This window comes from Ovis canadensis, chromosome 4 (assembly GCF_042477335.2).
Source record: "Ovis canadensis isolate MfBH-ARS-UI-01 breed Bighorn chromosome 4, ARS-UI_OviCan_v2, whole genome shotgun sequence".
In the NCBI taxonomy this organism is placed as follows: Eukaryota; Metazoa; Chordata; class Mammalia; order Artiodactyla; family Bovidae; genus Ovis; species Ovis canadensis.
In genome coordinates this window covers 86,094,079-86,115,214 of record NC_091248.1, presented here as the reverse complement: position 1 = coordinate 86,115,214, position 21,136 = coordinate 86,094,079, and the positions used below count along the sequence as shown (strand labels likewise).

The window sequence follows — 21,136 nt, the reverse complement described above, 5'->3', positions numbered from 1 at the left end:
TTCTCCAGGGAATCTTCCGAACCCAGGGATTGAACCCAGGTCTCCTGCACTGCAGGCAGACTCTTTACCGACTGAGCTACAAGGGAAGCCCTAGAAATAAATTAGGGCTGTTTAAGCCTATTAGTTAAATGGCTCATTCTGAGCTCTTACTGCCACTTTAAAAATAGTGTTTTATTCCTCCCTTAATATCATACCTACCTTACTGTTGGTTGTTAGTTTTTATTCTCAGTGTACCTCTTAAACCCCATCCTCATGTTTATTTAATTTAAAGCTTTTAGATATAGATCAAGAAACTCAATTGTATTATGCGAGGCATCTTATAATGTGCTTATTATTTATAAGAGTTTTTAAAAATTGCTATTTCATCTTTGCAAAAACATTATAAATTGAAAACTAGGATTTAAAATAGAAAAATTATCTGCCTAAGGTCACTTATCTAGGAAATGACAGAAATATTTAGGCCAGGTCTTGTTTCTTCAAATTCTTTTTTCTTTCTTCCACAGAGCAAGTTGTGTGTCTCTCTGTGTATATTCTTGAGAATTTCTGTGTGTAAAAAAATTACTGATTTTTGTGTCATTGATGTTGGCCTTACTGAAGGTCATTTTGTTCACTGTTCTCAGCAAGTGCAATGGCTGCATAACTTTTGAGCAGCTGAAATGCTATTGTGATCTTTTGATGATAAAATTGAAATAGAAAAAAAAAAGAATCACTCAGTAGTAAACAACATTCAAGCAGCTTCTCAATAAATAGAAGCAGTGGTAGTTGAATATTCCTGCATTGAAGGTAAAGAAATCCCAGAAGGAAGAAAGGACTTCTGCTTCCAAGAAAGAGATGTGAAGTCACAGCAGGCCAAAACTCCCAGTACCAGTAGAGGGAAAGATGGATTAACTGCTGAAGAAACAGCGAGGGTACATTCCTAGGCTTGTGGACAGGCAAGAGCATGCGACTAATAATCATGAGAAGAACAAAAGAAACAGTCTTATAAATAATCTTTTTAAAAGTTTATATACAAAGATTTTTAAGTAACATTTTTAATAAAGGAAAGAGGGAAAAATAAAGACATTTAAAATATTACTGGAAAATAAGAGTCAAAAACAATCAAATGGTTATTCGAGAACTCAAAAATATAATATGTGATTAACAGCTCATGTGATGGGTTTAACAGAAGACTAAACACAGCAAACAAGAAGACTAACAAATTTGAAGACAGGTCAGTTGGAAACATCTAAACTGAAATTCATAGGCAGGTACATATAGAAAAGACAGTATGTGAGGCATACTCAAAAGGCCAAATACACATGTAGTTAATATCCCAGAAAGGGGGCCGGGGGTGGGGCAGAAGAAATAGTGCAAGACACAATGGTCAAGAATTTTTAAAACTAATGAACAACATCAACTGAGAAATTCAAGAAGCCAAATGAAGCCCCTGGCAGGGAAAATCAAAAGAAAAACATTCCTTTGAATATCACAGTCAGACTCCTGAAAATCAAAGAAGAAGTGAAAATTTGTAAAGTCCCTGAAGAAGAAAGACACATTACCTTTAAGGACAAGCAGTAAGACTAATAGTTAGCTATAAAACAGGAACTATGAAAGTCATAACAGAGTGGATTGAGATCATTAAGGTGCACAAAGAAAAACACTGCCAACCTCAAATTCCCTCTTCAGCAAAAACAACCTTCAGTAATAAAAGCAAAATAAAGGTTTTCTTTTTAGACAAAGTCTCAGTAAAATTATCTCCATTTATTCAGGAAGAAATGCAAAAGGAAGTTCTTCAGGCAGAAAGAATGACAACAGAAAGGGAGTAAATATAAAATAATACTGATTTTTAGGATGAAGTGATGGTAGTGTCTTGTAGCATTGATAGCATGTATATAAATGAAATATGTGAAGATGATAGACCAAAAAGAAGAGACTTTGTGATTCAGACAGTAAGATGCTTTTGTTATCAAGGAAGTGGTCAAAGTAATATCTTAAGGTTGTATAAAAAGGTTAGGGATGCATATTGAGATCTTTAAGGCAGCCGCAAAAGTAAAATTATAAGAATGAACAAATTCCACCCAAACCTTAGGGTGAGAAAATAGACTTGAATTATCTTCACTCCAGAAACAACTGGAAGAGTTAGCAAAAAGGGTGGAAGAGAGTGACCATCTTCAGATACGGGACAACAAGCAGCACAGGACTGTGATGCCTGAGAGAAAGGAGAGAAGTGAGGTGAGCATTATGAAACTGTCTCAGGCCTGTTTCCATGTCTAGTGCAGAAAGAAGTATAAACAGCCCAGCAATGTTAATAGAGCTCAGGATTTGGGGAGAAGGAGGTGACTGGACCTTGTGTGGCAGAGTACTGGGGAGGAGGAAGCTAACCCAGACCAGCCCTGGAGATCTGCTTAGGGATGCCTTCAAATCTCTGGCTGAGTCCTGACCTGTGCATATGTGAGGCATGCCTCTGGAGTCCAAGGAAAGATCCACTGGAAAGCACAGTAGGCCAAACAATGTCCAGGGCTCGAAAGGGATGGGGGATAGTTTAGTTTGCATTCCCACTAGCCTGATTTGAAAAGTCCTCATAATATGCAGGACATTGGGCATAGTTCACACCGAGTTTCTTATAACAAGTCTAGGAAACTAGTTACAGACTACAGCAAAATCAAACTAAAAATTAATAACAAAGTTATTCCCCAAATCCCCAAAGATGTCAAAGAGCATTCTTCTAAATAGCCGTGGATCAAAGGAGAATCACAAAGAAACATAAAATATATTTTGAATTGAATAACATGAAAATATATAACAGAACTTCTAGGGTGTAGCAAAGCAATGCTTAGAGGGAAACACCTGTATTAGAAAAGAACAGTGTTTAAATCAATGATTATATGACTACCTTGAGAAAATAGAAAAAGAACAAATTAAAATATGCAGACAGCAAATAATAAAGATGAGTGAACATAAAAAGATGAAAAAAATCAATATAACTTTGAATATATTAATAAAATTGGTAAACCTCTAGCTAGACACAAATTATCATTATCAGAAATGAAAGAGAGGACATTGCTGCAAATCCAGCAGACATTGCAAGAATAATAAATATTATGAACAACTTTGTGGCAATAAATATGATAACTAGAGGAAGCTAATTTCTTGGAAGACACAAATTACTAAAGTCTACAGAAGAGTGGATACCCTGTATCTGTTTTTTTATAATTGACTATTTGCAGTTTAAAACCTGAAGCTTCAGCCTGGATGACTTCCAAAGAAAATTCTATCAAACATTTAAGGAAGAAATATTTTACATTATTTATTCTAGAAAAAAGGAAAACATTCCCAATTTTGTTTTACTAGTCTTGATGTTACCCTGATATCAAAACCAGCTAAAAAGAGTTCAGTTAAAGAAAACTGCAGAATAGTATCCTTAGTGAATGTAGACTAAAAGTTCTTAAAAAAATATTAGCAAATTAAATCTAGCAACTTACAAAAAGGGTAATACCTCATTACCAAGTGACTTTTGTCTTAAAAATACAAGCTGCCTTCACATTTGATAACCAATAAATGTCACCATTTTAATGATATAAGAAAAATCATATGATTATATTCATAGTTGCAGGAAAAGCATTTTATGAAATTGAACATCCATTCTTCATAAAAACTCAATAAACTTAGAACTAAATTGCCTCAACCTCATGAAGAGCATTTGTTAAAAACCCATGGTTAACATCGTCCTTCATGGTGGAACACAGTGACTTCTTTCTAAGATCACTTCTATTCAACTTTTATCACGTATGTTCAGCTTGGTACTAGGAGTCTTTGCTAATGCAAAAAGACAAGAAAAAAAGGGTATACTGATTGAAGACGAAAAAATTAACTGTCATTATTTAAGGATGATGTTACCATCTATGTCAGAAATCCTAAGAATCTACCACAAGTGGGTTTTTTAAAAAGCCCTGTAGAACTAATAAGTGAATTTAGTTAGCCAGGAACACAGGCTAAAAACTACTCTGTGATAATTAATTATATTTTTATATGGTAGCAATGAACAAATTGGAAATAGTAATTTAATGTAATAGGAATAAAATTTTTTAAATGTAAGACCTATAACTGGAAACTAAAAGACATTGTTTAAAGGTATACATGTATACTTACATAAATAAAGAAATTGGAAGACTCAAAATTTTATAATGTAAATTCTCTGCAAATTGAGCTGAAGATTCAGTATAATCCCAGCCAGAATTTCTACTGTGGATACTGAAATTTATAATGGGCCAAGACCAGACAATTTGGAAAAGTACAAAATTTGATGCCTTCCACAACCTGGAAGGATTTCAAAGATTATTGTGACTCTATAGTAATAAAGACAATGTATATCAACGTATAGATCAATGGCACAGAATAGAGTCCAAAAAGAGACTACCACATGTGTGGTCAACTGACTTTTTACACCATGATAATTCAGTGAAGAAATAATAAATAGTCTTTTCAATAAATGTCACTGAAACAGTTGAATATTCATATAAAAAAAATTTTCCCCCACTCTGTATCCTAAAATTATCTAAAAATAGATCATAGCTCTAAAAGTAAGAGCAAAGACTAAAATATTCTAAAAGAACACATAAGGAAAAAAAAAATTCTGTGACTTTAGATTCCTAGGTAAGACATAAAAAGCATGAGGCATAATGAAAACTTTGATTAATTAGATTCCCCCTGAAAAAGACGCCAAGAAAAATAAGGTGTGCTACAGACTAGAAGAAAATATTTGCAAAACATATATCCTGAAAGGAAAGCTACTCATTTATTGCTGGTATGGTACCAGTAATGCAAAATGGTACACCTACTTTGGAAGATAGACTGGCAATTTCTTACAAAGCTAAGCATTGTGTTACCACATACTCCAGTGATTGTGCTCCTGACATTTACCCAAGTGAACTGTTAATTTGTGTCCACACAGAACCATACACATGAATGAATGTAATGGCTTTATTCATAATTGACAAAGATTGGAAGCAACCAAGGTGCCTTTCAGTAGGTGTATGGATAAACAAAGTGTGGTACATCCATACAATGGAATATTACTCAGGAATAAAAATAAATGAATTACAAAGCCATGAAGGAACCTTCATGAACTATGGATGGAGGTATGGGACATTGTGCAGGAGATGGGAATCAAGACCATCCCCAAGAAAAAGAAATGCAAAAAAGAAAAATGGCTGTCTGAGGAGGCCTTACAAATAGCTGTGAAAAGAAGGGAAACAAAACGCAAAGCAGAAAAAGGAAGATAAACCCATTTGAATGAAGAGTTCCAAAGAATAGCAAGGAGAGATAAGAAAGCCTTCCTCAGCAATCAGCGCAAAGAAATAGAGGAAAACAATAGAATGGGGAAGACTGGAGATCTCTTCAAGAAAATTAGAGATACCAAGGGAATATTTCATGCAAAAAAGGGCTCGATAAAGGACAGAAATGGTATGGACCTAATAGAAGCAGAAGATATTAAGAAGAGGTGGCAAGAATACACAAGAACTGTACAAAAAAAATCTTCACAACCCAGATAATCACAATGGTGTGATCACTCACCTAGAGCCAGACATCCTAGAATGTGAAATCAAGTGGGCCTTAGAAAGCATCACTACGAACAAAGCTAGTGAAGGTGATGGAATTCCAGTAGAGTTATTTCAAATCCTGAAAGGTGATGCTGTGAAAGTGCTGCACTCAATATGCCAGCAAATTTGGAAAACTTAGGAGTGGCCACAGGACTGGAAAAGGTCAGTTTTCATTCCAATCCCAAAGAAAGGCAATGCCAAAGAATGCTCAAACTACTGCACAATTGCGCTCATCTCACATGCTAGTAAAGTAATGCTCAAAATTCTCCAAGCCAGGCTTCAGCAACACGTCAACCATGACCTTCCAGCTGTTCAAGCTGGTTTTCGAAAAGGCAGAGGAACCAGAGATCAAATTGCCAACATCCGCTGGATCGTTGAAAAAGCAAGAGAGTTCCAGAAAAATGTCTACTTCTGCTTTATTGACTGTACCAAAGCCTTTGACTGTGTGGATTACAATAAACTGGAAAATTCTGAAAGAGATGGGAATACCAGGCCACTGACCTGCCTCTTGAGAAACCTACATGCAGGTCAGGAAGCAACAGTTAGAACTGGACATGGAATAGACTGGTTCCAAATAGGGAAAGGAGTACGTCAAGGCTGTATATTGTCACTCTGCTTATTTAACATCTATGCAGAGTACATCATGAGAAACACTGGGCTGGAAGAAGCACAGCTGGAATCAAGATTGCCGGGAGAAAAATCAATAACCTCAGATATGCAGATGACACCACCTTATGGTAAAAAGTGAAGAGGAACTAAAAAACCTCTTGATGAAAGTGAAAGAGGAGAGTGAAAAAGTTGGCTTAAAGCTCAACATTCAGAAAACTAAGATCATGGCATCTGGTCCCATCACTTCATGGGAAATAGATGGGGAAACAGTGTCAGACTTAATTTTTTTGGGCTCCAAAATCACTGCAGATGGTGATTGCAGCCATGAAATTAAAAGACGCTTACTCCTTGGAAGAAAAGTTATGACCAACCTAGACAGCATATTAAAAAGCAGAGACATTACTTTGCCGACTAAGGTCCGTCAAGTCAAGGCTATGGTTTTTCCTGTGGTCGTGTATGGATGTGAGAGTTGGACTGTGAAGAAGGCTGAGCGCCGAAGAATTGAAGCTTTTGAACTGTGGTGTTGGAGAAGACTCTTGAGAGTCCCTTGGACTGCAAGGAGATCCAACCAGTCCATTCTGAAGATCAGCCCTGGGATTTCTTCGGAAGGAATGATGCTAAAGCTAAAACTCCAGTACTTTGGCCACCTCGTGTGAAGAGTTGACTCATTGGAAAAGACTTTGATGCTGGGAGGGATTGGAGGCAGGAGGAGAAGGGGATGACCGAGGATGAGATGGCTGGATGGCATCACTGACTCGATGGACGCGAGTCTGAGTGAACTCCGGGAGATGGTGATGGACACGGAGGCCTGGCATGCTGCGATTCATGGGGTCGCAAAGAGTTGGACACAACTGAGTGACTGAACTGAACTGAACTGCTGTGTTGTAGCTTGGTGAAAGTTCCATGTGAACTTGAGAAGAATGTGCACTTTGCTGTGGGATGAAATCAATCGGTGTTTTTGTTCAGTTCAGCTCTGTCCTTACTTATTTTCTGCCTGCTGGATCTTAGAGGAGTATTAATCCAACTATAATAGTGGACTAATCTGTTTCATATTGAAGTTCTGTCACATTTTGCTGCACATATGTTGATGCTCTACTGTTACGAGCATTTACATTATGGATTGTTCTGTCCTTATTATTGTGTAATGTCTGTTCCTAAAGGAAATCATTCCTGAATATTCATTGGAAGGACTGATGCTGAAGCTCCAATACTTTGGCCACCTGATGCAGAGAACTGACTCACTGGAAAAGACCCTGATTCTGGGAATGATTAAAGGCAGGAGGAAGAGGGGACAACAGAGGATGAGATGGTTGGATGGCATCACCGATTTGATGGACATGAGTTTGAGCAAGCCTATGGGAGTGGTGATGGACAGGGAAGCCTGGTGTGCTACAAAGGGTCACAAAGAGTCAGCACAACTAACAGACTGAACTGAACTGAATGTTTGTTCCTGATCATTTTCCTTGTTCTGAAAACTCTCTGAAATTAATATAGCTACCCCAGCTTTCTTTTGATTAATATTAGCATAGAGAAGGAAATGGCAACCCACTCCAGTATTCTTGCCTGGAGAATCCCTGGGATGAGGGAGCCTGGTGGGCTGCTGTCTGTGGGGTCACACAGAGTCAGGCACGACTGAAGCGACTCAGCAGCAGCAGCATGGTATATCCTTCTCCTTATTTTACTTATACTCTACCTGTGGTTGTTGAGTTGCTAAGTCATGTCTGGCTCTTTGTGACCCCATGGACTATAGCACGCCAGGCTTCCCTATCCTTCACTGTCTCCCAGAGTTTGCTCAGACTCATGTCCATTGAGTTGGTGATGCCATCCAAGCATCTCACCCTCCATCGTCCCCCTCTCTTCCTGCCCTCGGTCTTTCCTAGCATCAGAGTCTTTTCCATTGAGTCAGCTCTTCCTATCGGGTGGCTAAAGTATTGGAACTTCAGCATCAGTCCTTTAATGAATATTCAGGATTGATTCCTTTAGCATTGACCAGTTTGATCTCCTTGCAGTCCAAGGGACTCTCAAGAGTCTTCTCCAGCACCACATTTCAAAAGCATCAATTCTTTGGTGCTCAGCCTTCTTTATGATCCAACTCTCACATCCGTACATGACTACTGGAAAAACTATAGCTTTGACTGTATGGACCTTTGTCATCAAAGTGATGTTTTGGTCTAGGTTTTCTTCCAAGGAATGAGTGTCTTTTAATATCATGGCTGCAGTCACCATCTGCAGTGATTTTGAAGCCCAAGAAAGTAAAATCTGCCATTCTTTCCTTTTTTTTCCCCATCTATTTGCCATGAAGTGATGGGACTGGATGCCATTGATCTTCATTTTTTGAATAGTGAGTTTTAAACCAGCTTTTTCCCTCTCCTCTTTTACCTTTATCAAGAGGCTGTTTAGTTTCTCTTCACTTTCTGCCATTAGGTAGTGTCATCTGAATATCTGAGGTTGTTGATATTTCTCCTGGCAATCTTGATTCCAGCTTGTGATTCATCCAGCCCAGTGTTTCTCATGATGTACTCTGGATATAAGTTAAATAAGCAGTGTGACAATATGCAGCCTCGACGTTCTCCTTTCTCAATTTTGAACTAGTCCTTTGTTCTATATCCAGTTCTAATTGTTGCTTCTTGAGCTGCATACAGGTTTTTCAGGAGGCAGGTAAAGTCATCTGGTATTCATCTCCCTTTAAGAATTTTCCACAGTTTATTGTGATCCAAGCAGTCAAAGGCTTTAGTGTAGTCATTGATGCAAAGTTGATGTTTTTCTGGAATTCTCTTGCTTTGATCTCTGCTTCCTCTGCCTTTTCCTAATCCAACTTGTACCTCTGGAAGTTCTCAGTTCACATATTCTTGAAGCCTAGCTTGAAGGATTTTGAGCATTACCTTGCTGGCATGTGAAATGAGTGCAATTGTGCCATATTTTGATTGGCATAGCAAACACCCTTTCCCAACAACACAAGAGATTACGCATGGACATCACGAGATGGTCAGTACAGAAATCAGATTGATTATATTCTTTGCAGTCAAAAATGGAGAAGCTCTATACAGTTAGCAAGAACAACACCTGGAGATGATTGTGGCTCAGATCATGAGTTTCTTATTGCAAAATTCAGACTTCAATTGAAGAAAGTAGGGAAAACCACTCAGCTATTCAGGTATGACCTAAATCAAATCCTTATGATTATACAGTTAAAGTGACAAATAGACTCAAGGGATAAGATCTGATCCAGCGCCTGAAGAACTGTGGATGGAAGTTGATAACATTGTACAGCAGGCGTGACCAAAACCACCTCAAAGGAGAAGAAATGCAAAATAGTTATCTGAGAAGCCTTATAAAGAGCTGAGTAAAGAAGAGAAGTGAAAGGCAAATAAGAAAGGGATAGACATACCCTACTGAATGCAGATTTCCAGAGACTAGCAAGGAGAGAGAAGAAAGCCTTCCTCAGTCATCAGTGCGGAGAAATAGAGGGAAAAATAGAATGGGAATGATTAGAGATCTCTTCAAGAAAATTAGAGGTACCAGGGGAACATGTCATGCAAAGGTGGGTACAATAAAGGACAGAAATGGCAAGGACCTAACAGAAGCAGAGGGACTAAAAAGAGTTGGCAAGAATACACAGAAGAACTGTACAAATAAGGTCTTAGTGATCCATATAACCATAATGATGTAGTCACTCACCTGACCCAGTCATTCCTGGAGTGTGAAGTCAAGTGGGCTTTAGGGAGCATTACTACGAACAAAGCTAGTGGAGGTGATGGAATTCCAGCTGAGCTATTTCGAATCCTAAAAAATAATGCTGTTAAAGTACTGGACTCAGTATGCCAGCAAATTTGGAAAACTCAGCAATGGCCATAGAACTGGAAAAGGTCAGTTTTCATTCCAGTCCCAAAGAGGGGAATGCCAAAGAATGTTCAAACTACTGTACAATCTACATCTATTTTTACATTTAAAGTGGTCTATTTTTATAGACAGCAAGATATGTAAGTCTTCTTTTCTTATTGTTTGGTCTTCTACTGTCTGTTTCAATTGAGCATTTTATATGATTTCATTTTTTTCTCCTTTTTAAACATAGCTATTATATTTATTTTTAATTTAGTGGTTTCCTGTTGATTTTTAAATAAAGATTTACAACTAATCTCAGTCCATTTCCCCTATATTACTTCACTGTATTACTGCACATGAAGTAACTATCTTATAAGAGTATTTCCAATTTCTCCCTTATAGCCATCAGTCATTTCATTTATCCATAAGTTATAACCACCAAATACATTGTTGCTATTAATTTGAAGAGTTAATCTATTAGAGTAAGAATTTTTTTTAGATTTTATTTTACTTTATTTTTTCTTTAATGATCTTTTTTTTTTTTCCTTAATGGAGATCTGGTTTTTGGACCTATATTATTTTCCTCTCTAAAGAACCTCTTTTAATGTTATTTTCAATGCCAGTCTATTAGCAATAAATCCCCAGTCTTTGTCAGACAGAGTCTGTATTTCTCCTTCAAAAAACTTCCATTTTTGAAGGATAGTTTGACTGTTTAGCTGTAATTCCAGGTTGATAGGATTTTTTCTATTTCACTACACACTCTTCTTGCTTCCATGATTTCTGGAGAAGTCCTGTGTAATTCTTATCCTTGCTCCTCCATAGGTAGGAATATTTTTCCTCCAGTTTCTTTCCAACTTTTCTCTCTGTCTTTGATTTTTGCACTTTGAATATGAGTGTTTGGTGATATCTCAGATTCCTGGATCTGTAGCTTGGTGTCTATCATTAATTTTTAAAAACTCTGTCATTATAGCCTCAAGCATTCTCCTGTTTCTCTTTGTCAGTCTGCTCTTCCCCTTATATGTGTGTTACATCTTCTTGTGGTCGTCCCACAGCCCTTAGATTTGTTCTATTCCGTTCGTGTCATTCCTCTTTTATCTCTGATTTCAGTGTGAGACATTTCTATCGGCATATCTTCAGGCTCACTGATTGTTTTTCTTTTTTTTTTTTTTTTTCACTCAGTCATGTCCGACTCTTTGTGACCTCATGGACGGTATAGTCCATGAAATTCTCCAGGCCAGAATACTGGAGTGGGTAGCCTTTCCCTTCTCCAGGGGATCTCCCCAACCCTGGGATCAAACCCAGGTCTCCTACATTGCAGGTGGATTCTTTACCAGCTGAGCCACAAGGGAAACCCTCACTGATCGTTTTTCATGTGCTTATTGGCCATTTGTATATCTATGGGGAAATGTTTATTTAGATTCTTTGCCCATTTTTGAATCAAGTTGTTTTTGTGTGTGTTGGATATTGGGAGTTTTACATATATATCTTAGCTATTAATCCCTTATCAGATATATGGTTTGCAAATATTTTTCCTATTTAGTTGGTTACCTGTTTACTCTTGATATTATCTTTTGGTGCATAGTTTTTGTTTGCTTTTTGTTAATTCTCAAGAAATTCTTTTACCTATTTTTTTTTTTTCTGTTGTTTCCTCTGCCTTTGGTGTCTTAGCCAATAAATCTGCCATTTACAGTATTATGAACCTTTAACTCTGTTTTCTTCTAATAATTTTACAGTTTTAGGTCTTATGTTTAGGTCTTTGATCCATTTTTGAGTTGTTTTATATAGTGTTAGTGATCCATTTTCATTCTCTTGTATGGGAATATCCAGTTTTCCCAGCTGTGTTTACCACCCTTGTAAAAAATTATTGGACCATACATGTGAGCATTTATTTCTAGACTGTTTTCTATCTCATTGGTCTGTATGTCTGTCTTTAAGACAGTACCACACTGTTTTGATTACTGTAGCTTGGTAGTAAGTTTTGAAATTAGAAAATGTGAATCTCCCACTTTATTCTTTTTCATAATTGTTTTGGCTGTTCTGGATGCCTTGCAAGTCCATATAAATTTTAGAATCAGTATGTCAGTTTCTACAAAGAAATCTTCTGGAATTCCAGTAGACATTGTACTGATCATTCTAAGGGAGTATTACCATCTTAACAGCACAAAATTTTTAGATCCATGAACATGAAGTGATTTTTCATTTAAATCTTTATTTCTTTCAACAATGTTTTACAGTTTTCAGAGTGAATTTTCACTTTAGTTAAAATTACCTTAAGTAGTTTACTCTCTTCAGTGCTATTGTGAATGGAATTTTTTTCTTAATTTTCTTTTCATATTGTTCATTTTTAGTACATAGTATATTGATTTTTGTACATTAATCTTCAATCCTGCAATCTTGCTTAACTTGTATATTGGTTCCAATAGTTTTTTAGTGGATTCCTTAGGATTTTCTCAATACAAATCTATGAATAAAGATGGTTTTACTTCTTTCTTTCTAATCTGTATGCCTTTTATTTCTTTTTTTGGAACTTTTTTCATTGGCCTTTTTATTTATTTTAACTGAATTATAATTGACCTACAGTGTTGTGTTAATTTCTGCTTTACAACAGAGGGACTCAGTTATACATATACATTCTTTTTTATTTTTTTTTTCTGGACTAATTGTCATGTCTAGGACATTGAGTACAAATGTTGAATACAGTGAGAGCAGACGTTCTTTTTTCCAATCTTAGGGGGAAACTATGTGTTAAATACAATAATATTCGCTATTGAATATAATAGTACCTGTGGGTCTGTATTCTGCGTTCTAAACCTTGATTTTTTTTTACATATTCATATCAATATCTTCAGAGAACCTTTGTTCTCTTTAAAAGTGGCATAATATTCCATTGTGTTGAGTATATCAAAAAAATTTAGTCAAACTTCTGATAAATACTTAGATGGCTTTTTTACTTATAAGTCATGCTGTAATATGCAGGCTTGCTACATGTTATTTTACACCTGTGTGTATATCTCTAGGATAAATGTTAAAAAGAATTGTGTGATTTTGGTTGTTACAGTCATACTGCTCACTAGTGTGCTTCCACCAGGAAAAAAAAAAAAGTGAGAGTATGTGTCTTCTGACATATTCTCAACAACATAATCAGTCAGTGCAGTTCAGTCACTCAGTCGTGTCTGACTCTTTGCGACCCCATGAATCGCAGCACGCCAGGCCTCCCTGTCCATCACCAACTCCCAGAGTTCACTCAGACTCACGTCCATCGAGTCAGTGATGCCATCCAGCCATCTCATCCTCTGTCATCACCTTCTCCTCCTGCCCCCAATCCCCTCCAGCATCAGAGTCTTTTCCAATGAGTCAACTCTTCCCATGAGGTGGCCAAAGTACTGGAGCTTCAGCATCATTCCTTCCAAAGAAATCCCAGGGTTGATCTCCTTTAGAATGGACTGGTTGGATCTCCTTGGAGTCCAAGGGACTCTCAAGAGTCTTCTCCAACACCACAGTTCAAAAGCATCAATTCTTTGGCGCTCAGCTTTCTTCAGAGTCCAACTCTCACATCCATACATGACCTCTGGAAAAACCATAGCCTTGATTAGACGGACCTTTGTTGGCAAAATAACGTCTCTGCTTTTGAATATGCTCTCTAGGTTGGTGATAACTTTCCTTCCAAGGAGTAAGCGTCTTTTAATTTCATGGCTGCAGTCACCATCTGCAGTGATTTTGGACCCCCCAGAAATAAAGTCTGATACTGTTTCCACTTTTCCCATCTATTTCCCATGAAGTGATGGGACCAGATGCCATGATCTTTGTTTTCTGAATGTTGAGCTTTAAGCCAACTTTTTCGCTCTCCTCTTTCACTTTCATCAAGAGGCTTTTTAGTTCCTTTTCACTTTCTGCCATAAGGGTGGTGTCATCTGCATATCTGAGGTTATTGATATTTCTCCCAGCAGTCTTGATTCCAGCTTGTGCTTCATCCAGCCCAGCGTTTCTCATGATGTACTCTCCATATAAGTTAATTAAGCAGGATGATAAAAGAATTTTATCTTTGCCAGTCTCAAAGAAATTAATATTTCAGTATAGTTTTAGTTGCATTTTTCTTATGAAGTAGGTTGTGTATCTTTTCATATGTTAAGAAGTATTTGAATTTCCTTTTTTGTGAAGATTTATTTTGTAAATATGTTTTGTAAAGATTCTCATTTTTAGTTTTTTGACATCTGTTTGGTTCTTCTAATTCTACAAGTATCTCTAAGAGTGGCTCACCTCCCTGAGTACCTTGAGATACAGTTTATCAAATCTAAGAATTTGAGCTGTTTTTGGTTCACTAGATTACTCATTAGATAATTCAATTCTAATTTTGTTATACTTATTTCATCCATTTTTTTCAATAAAACATACCTCATCTTTTTTGATATGTATGTAGTAGCAAAGTAAAAATTGAATTCTCCATTCTCTTTTGTCTCATTTCTACTTTCTGCTCAAATTTTTACCTATTTTTTGATTATTTGTGGATTGCTGTTTGTCTTAGTTCAAAAATCTCTAGAATAAAAGATGTCTGTTGACCGTAGTCAGTCTTATCTCCTATTTATTTAATCACTTTTTAAAGAAGTAGTTAATTAGCAACTGCTGTATACTTAGCCTTGTTCTAAGAAGAAACAATATATAGTATTTTTGTTTTTAACAGATAAAGGTAAGGTTACTATACATAATAATTACGGCATTATCATTATTAGATAGTAGCATTTGTCACTTTACGTACACTGGATAACTTGTTAAAAATTTTGTTTACCAGCATGGATGAACTCTGCTTGCGCAAAATACCCAGAAGTTTTGAAAGAACTTTTTCTTCCCTGCAGCTCACTTTTCTAAGGTGCAGTGGTGAATAGGATTCTTAGAACTAGGCATACAAGAGGGCTAGGCTATATTTGTATCAATTCCAAGTACTACAAAGTCAGTTATAGCGAGTTCTTCCAAGTGCTTGTGGCAGGAGAAATATGTTTCTATTGAGTTGTGTTAGGTTTCTAATAATTCTTTTTCTTAAAAGAAACAAGACACGTTTATTCAAATAGCATATGACTCATTTCTGCCTCTCTGGTAAGTTTTCAGTATTCCCTTTGTCTCTCTTGTTTGATTGTGTGTGCTGCATCGCTTCAGTGGTGTCTGACCCTTGGTGATCCTATGGACTACAGTCCTCTAGGCCCTTCTGTCCATGAGCTTCTCCAGGCAAGAATACTGGCATAGATTGCCATGTCCTCTTCCAGAGATCTTCCTGACTCAGGGATTAAACCCACATCTCTTAGTCTCCTGCATTGGCAGGTGGGTTTGATTAGTTAAATTCAAGTTGGTACTTGCCTCTCCAGTCAGTCAGTCAGTCAGTCAGTTCAGTCGCATCCAACTCTTTGTGACCCCATAGACTGCAGCACACCAGGCTTCCCTGACTTGCCTTTTGAAAACTACTAAATAAATTTTGACTTGAGGTCTCAACTTCTTTCACATTATACTAGAACTTTAAAAGTTACATATTAACAAATATTGACCTATAGTTGCTTTCTTGGAAATACTAAAGTTTATCTTAATTGAACCCAACTATATTTCAGAAATTGATTTTCTATATTAATTATAGCAGTTTCACTTAAAAACATTTTCTTTCTCTGAGGATTTATGTGTTGTGTAGTGACATTTTTTTCCTACCATAGAAGCAGTCTGTAGGGTTGATGTGCAGACACCTTCAGGTATGTTTATTTTTATAGTGTACTTCTGACCTCTACTTGACTTCCTCTTTCTCTTTTGCTGGTAGTCTTTCCACATTCCCTCCTGTTCTCTCACAGTTTAGGAACAATAAGGTTGGTCAAGATAGAAAGGAAGAGAAAGGTATTAGAGTTTTCAAGCCAGTGATCTTTCCTGTTCCTCTACTTTTCCCAAAGACTTCAATTTAATCAAAAAGTCTTAAGTAACATAGGATATTGTAGAAAATATATTGGCTTAGTTCCTGAAAATTTTAAGGTAGTCATCATCTGTTACCTGGAGCAACAGGTAATTCTTACAGCTCTTTGAGCAAAAGAATGGAGATTGACAGTGTGGGTGGTCGTCTTGAACCATAGGAGTATAATTTAGCACATCTACACTGAAAGAGCCATGCTAAGAAGCAACAACTCAACTAGCAGTCAGGGAGAGCATATGTCACACTTTTAAATGATTGAGAATAATGTATAATATTTTAGATTAAATAATTAACTGTAAGATGATGATAGGGTAGCTTACTATATAATCAAAAAGTTGAATAAGATTTAATAGGTAAGAGCTCAAGTTTGATGATGATGGACTATCTCACTTAGTTGCTTACCAGTAGTGTGAACTCAGGCAGTCACTTTATCTCATTTTGCATCATCAGGGTCTGTATCTGTAAGGTGAGAATGATAACAACATACCTACCTTAGCTGACTACACTCTGATACTGAACTTAGAATATATTTACTGGCACAAAATAAAAGCCCTCAATAAATGCTCAAGTTCTTTTCTTCCTTTTTTTAAGCTTTCATATACTATCATTAGAGTATTAAGACTATTTGCAAGATTAATCATGCTAAATTAAAATTTTTTTTTTAACAACAAATATTTATATTAAAACAATTAGCAAGGGTTTCCCTGCTCGTCCAGTGGTTCAGAATTTACCTTACAGTGTGAGAGACAGTAGTTGGATCCTGAGTCGGGGAGGATTCCACATGCCACAGGACAACTGAGCCTGTGTACCACAACTAATGAGCCTGCGCTCTGAAGCCCATAAGCCACAGCTACTGAAGCCTGTGCTCCACAACAGGAGAGGCAACCGCAATGAGAAACTCTTGCAACTAGAAAGTAGCCCCTACTCTCTGCAACTGAAGAAAGCATGTGCACAGCACCGATAAGACCTAGCCTAGCCAAAAAATAAATGAATAAATAAACTAAATAAAAAAACAGTATTTCCAGCTTGTTTTATGAGTTAAGTAGTTGTGTGTATATATATTTTTTTCTCAGTGGTTATAATCATTCCATGATATATGTTAAATGGTCTCGTCATCCTCTCTTTATCAGGCTTCTGTTACGCTTTAAGAAAATTATAGATTTACCTGTTCTCACTCTTAGTGGCATTCCCTAGTCATTTTAACATTTTTCATATCTAAATCTAAAGAAACTCATTGCTCTATTTAAAATTACATTTGGTCTTTTTGACAATTTTGTTTCATAACAATTACAATTTCTTCTTATCGTTTTATTTCATATGACTTAAAATTTCTTCTTTGGAGGTATTCCTTTAAAATGTTGCTAATAGCCCCTCTATTCCACTTAAATTCATGTCATTGTTGTGAATTATCTGAAAAATAGATTTAAATGAAAAAATGCATTTTTAAAATTAGAAGGTGTATGATTTAGAAGATGAGATACAAAAACCAAGAATGTGAGATAGCTCATTAACAATTTTACATTGATATGTGTGAAATGATTTTTTAATAAAATATTTAAAAATAAAAGAAATAGAAGGTGTATTAGAATTCTGAAGGATCCACATTGTATGGTAGAAATAACATATACAGTATTATAGGTATCAGATAACGTTTAAACAATACTGTAACCACTTGAAATTTGAAAATTTTTCCTTCACCCACAGAACTGGAACTTAAAATATTAAGTGTAAAACTTGTCATCTTACAAGGTTTCATTTCTAAATTAAATATATTTATAATTATGCTTTTCCTGTAAGGTGTTAGTTGCTCAGTCATGTCCAGTTCTTTGCAACTGCATGGACTATTGCCCACCAGGCTCCCCTCTCCACAGAATTCTCCAGGCAAGAATACTGGAGTGAGTAGCCCTTCCCTTCTCCAGGAGATCTTCCTGACTCAGGGATCGAACCTGAGTCTCCTGCATTGTCGGCAGATTTGTTACCACCTGAGCCACCAGGGGACTTCCCTGGTAGTCCAATGGTTAAAACTCTGTGCTTCCAGTGCAGTGAGTGCAGGTTCAATACCAGGTCAGGGACATGAGATCCCACATGCCCTAAGATGAGGCCAAATAAATTATGCTTCACTTGTCTTCAAAATCAGACAGCAACTGTTTATCAGAAAATCAAGAATTAAAAGATACAGACTGTTTAGTGTTCATTCTGAGTTTGAATTTAAAACTCTGCTTTATTCCCACTATTAGAATAATTAGAACTATTTATTTCCTAGGACAGTGTAATTGATGGTTCATTTTCTGTGGAAAAGTTCAAGAGTTGCCTTTCCCGAGTTGTCCTTTTTGCTGAATTTTCAAAATGGAAAATTGTAACTTTAGGATTATGGGATTCTCAAAATGATTTTCATTGTTTTTTAAACAATAATCCATATCATGATTATGCCCTTATTTTTATAATGCTTAATCATCAAATAAAGCATGGTTTAGTCATTTAATCACTTAAGTCATGTCCAGTTCTTGCGACCCCACAGACTTGTAGCCTGCCAGGGCTGTCCATGGGATTCTCCAGGCAAGAGTATTGGAGCGGGTTGCCATTTCCTTCTCCAAAATAAAGCATAAACAGTATCATTTGAGCCTAAACTAGAATGTCATTAGAAAATTCTGTTGGGTAGGAAATATAGTACATTTTTAAAACGTTTAAAATTATCATTGGCCTATTCAGTTTTTCCGAAGTTTAGTTATAAAAATGAGTTTTCCATTATTTTTAGGGTAGGAATAGAGGCCAAGGTTTATCATATTGCATAATAACATTTACTATGAAATCTGTATATTACCTCTGATTGAAAGGTTCAATTTTCAGTCAGTAGATCAAACCATCAAGTAACATCTTTTAAAACTTTCAAAAGTTTTCAAGAAGAAAACCACAGTCTGAGCAAAGCAGTATGTATTATTATTTTAATATACTGGTATTTTTTTCAGGCTCATGAGAGGCTAGAAGATTCAAAACTAGAAGCTGTCAGTGATAATAACTTGGAATTAGTCAATGAAATTCTCGAAGATATCACCCCTCTAATAAATGTGGATGAAAATGTGGCAGAACTGGTTGGTATACTCAAAGAGCCTCACTTCCAGGTAAACTTTCTCTATTCTCTTCTTTCCAAGTCCCCTGTATTCCCAAAATATTCTTTCAGTAGTTTCTGTTTAAGATGAAGTTTTTGAAAGATTTAGGGCCATATTTTACAAATTCCAACTTAGATGTTTTAATATTCTCATATGCTTATGCTACCTAAACAGATACACATACTATACAGATGTACAGTGTCTGTCAAAGAAATGCATTAGAATGGACTTTTCTTTGTGTAATTAAAAAAAACAACCAACTACTTCACCATTAGACCACACGCTTGGGACACTTTTCTCATGGTGATAGTGGATTTTTCTTCCTTAATATCACTGTTTGCCAGCCCTTCTTGTGACCAGTGATATGCCTTTTCAGTATTGCTTCTAAGACTGGGTGGCAGCTGATGACCTTACAACAAGAGAGAGCTGTAGGGGATAGAAACAATAACATACTTTCCACAGGGACAAAAAATAAATTCAGTTTAAGCATTTGTCTGTGTAGGTGAAGAGTTAATCAGTTTACCAAAGACGAATCAGTTTCAGAAGAGAGAAAGGAAAGTGGAGATTTCTTAGAAATCTATAATTAAGACAGTTTGGAATTGGGGCAGTATTAGAAAAATAGATTGCCTGAAGAGAAGAGAAACCCCAGAAATACATCCTCAGACAAATGGCAGCTGATTTATGAGACACTGTATTTTAGTGGAGAAAGAATGGACTGTTGAATAAATGGTCGTGAGATAGAAGAATAAAGTATCACCTTCTTGTCACTGCAAATCTTAGCATTAAAAATCAAATGGCAGCACCCCTGTGCTTCTCCTCAAGATTTTCCATGACTCTCTAGCCATGTTACTGCAAAAATTATGTAAATGTATAGTGAGATGGTTCCAACCTAAATCTATATCTTAAGTACAAAAAACAGAAACACATGTCAGAGACACCATTATGCAGGGGCCAGTTAATTGAGGCCTTAAGTGCATACTAAGATATTTGAACTTTATCCAGAGGACATTGGGAAACCTTGGGTAGGGATAGAGTGGGGGAGGTTATTAAACAGGGAGAGGTCAGATTGTGGAGCTGTATGGTTTTGTGCCAAGGTGAGAAGTTGCGATGGCAACATAGATAGTGGGAGATGTGAGGATTTTCAAGTTTTAAGCTGTAAAATCAATAGGGCTTAGTGAGTGATTACATGTGACAGCCACAGAAGAGAAATATGGGAAGTTGATAAGGACAGGATTTCTGACAAACAATTGATGGCATCTACTGAGATAAGGAACACTCTAGGAGGGCTATTTTGGGCATGCTAATATTAAAGTAACTGGCCATGTTAAGTTTGTGGTATCTTAGAAGCATGCATCTGGTAGAACTTTGCAAGCATGCTATATTTTTTATGTAAGTATAAAATTTAATGCATAAATTTATATGCGGTCTAAAAAATATATATAAACTTGTAAAAAAGCAGCAAGTAAAAATGCAGAAATTAAGACATTGCATTTTTATTACCCAAATCACCACTATACTACCATGGTGCATATTTCTCCATATTTTTTCTATTCGTTAATATACATATGTATTTTTTTCTTTACTGACTGCAATCATTTTGCATAAGCTGTTTTGTAATTTACCCTTTTTTCAGCCGTTGACTTCCACTTTTCCATTTCAGTAGACCTCTGTAACATGCAGTGCATTTTACACAAAATATTCTTTACAACTGGTTTGTATGTATGAATTTTCAAATTAGGTCCATATGTGGCGTTAGTTAGACCATCCCTTTCTCCCTTGATTATGATGTTGACCTACTAGAGAGACCAGACTAGGCCATTATCCTGCAGAATCCACTCCTTGGGTTTACTTGTGTGCTTTCCTGATATGTTGTTTAGTTATCCTATTTCTTATAAACAGAAGTGGCTTAAGTTATATTTGAAACTAAGATGCATCTTGGTCTTACTAGGTGGCACTGGTGGTAAAGAACCCACCTGCAGTGTAGAACACTTCAGAAACACAGGTTCAATCACTGGGTCTAGAAGATCGCCTGGAGAAGGCCTAGCAACCCACTCCAGTATTCTTGCCTGGAGAATCCCATGGAC

The 21,136-nt window shown here is 36.5% G+C and overlaps 1 protein-coding gene across 10 annotated transcripts in view; it reads left to right on the top strand.

The window, feature by feature from the left end:
• The window catches only part of PALS2 (protein associated with LIN7 2, MAGUK p55 family member), a 120,473-nt gene that overhangs the window by 61,975 nt on the left and 37,362 nt on the right, over positions 1–21,136 (top strand). For all 10 annotated transcript variants that reach the window (XM_069588171.1, XM_069588165.1, XM_069588173.1 and 7 more), the window contains exon 3: positions 18,912–19,064. In XM_069588171.1, the coding sequence (XP_069444272.1) occupies positions 18,912–19,064 (153 nt within the window). The remainder of the gene's footprint in view (positions 1–18,911; positions 19,065–21,136) is intronic.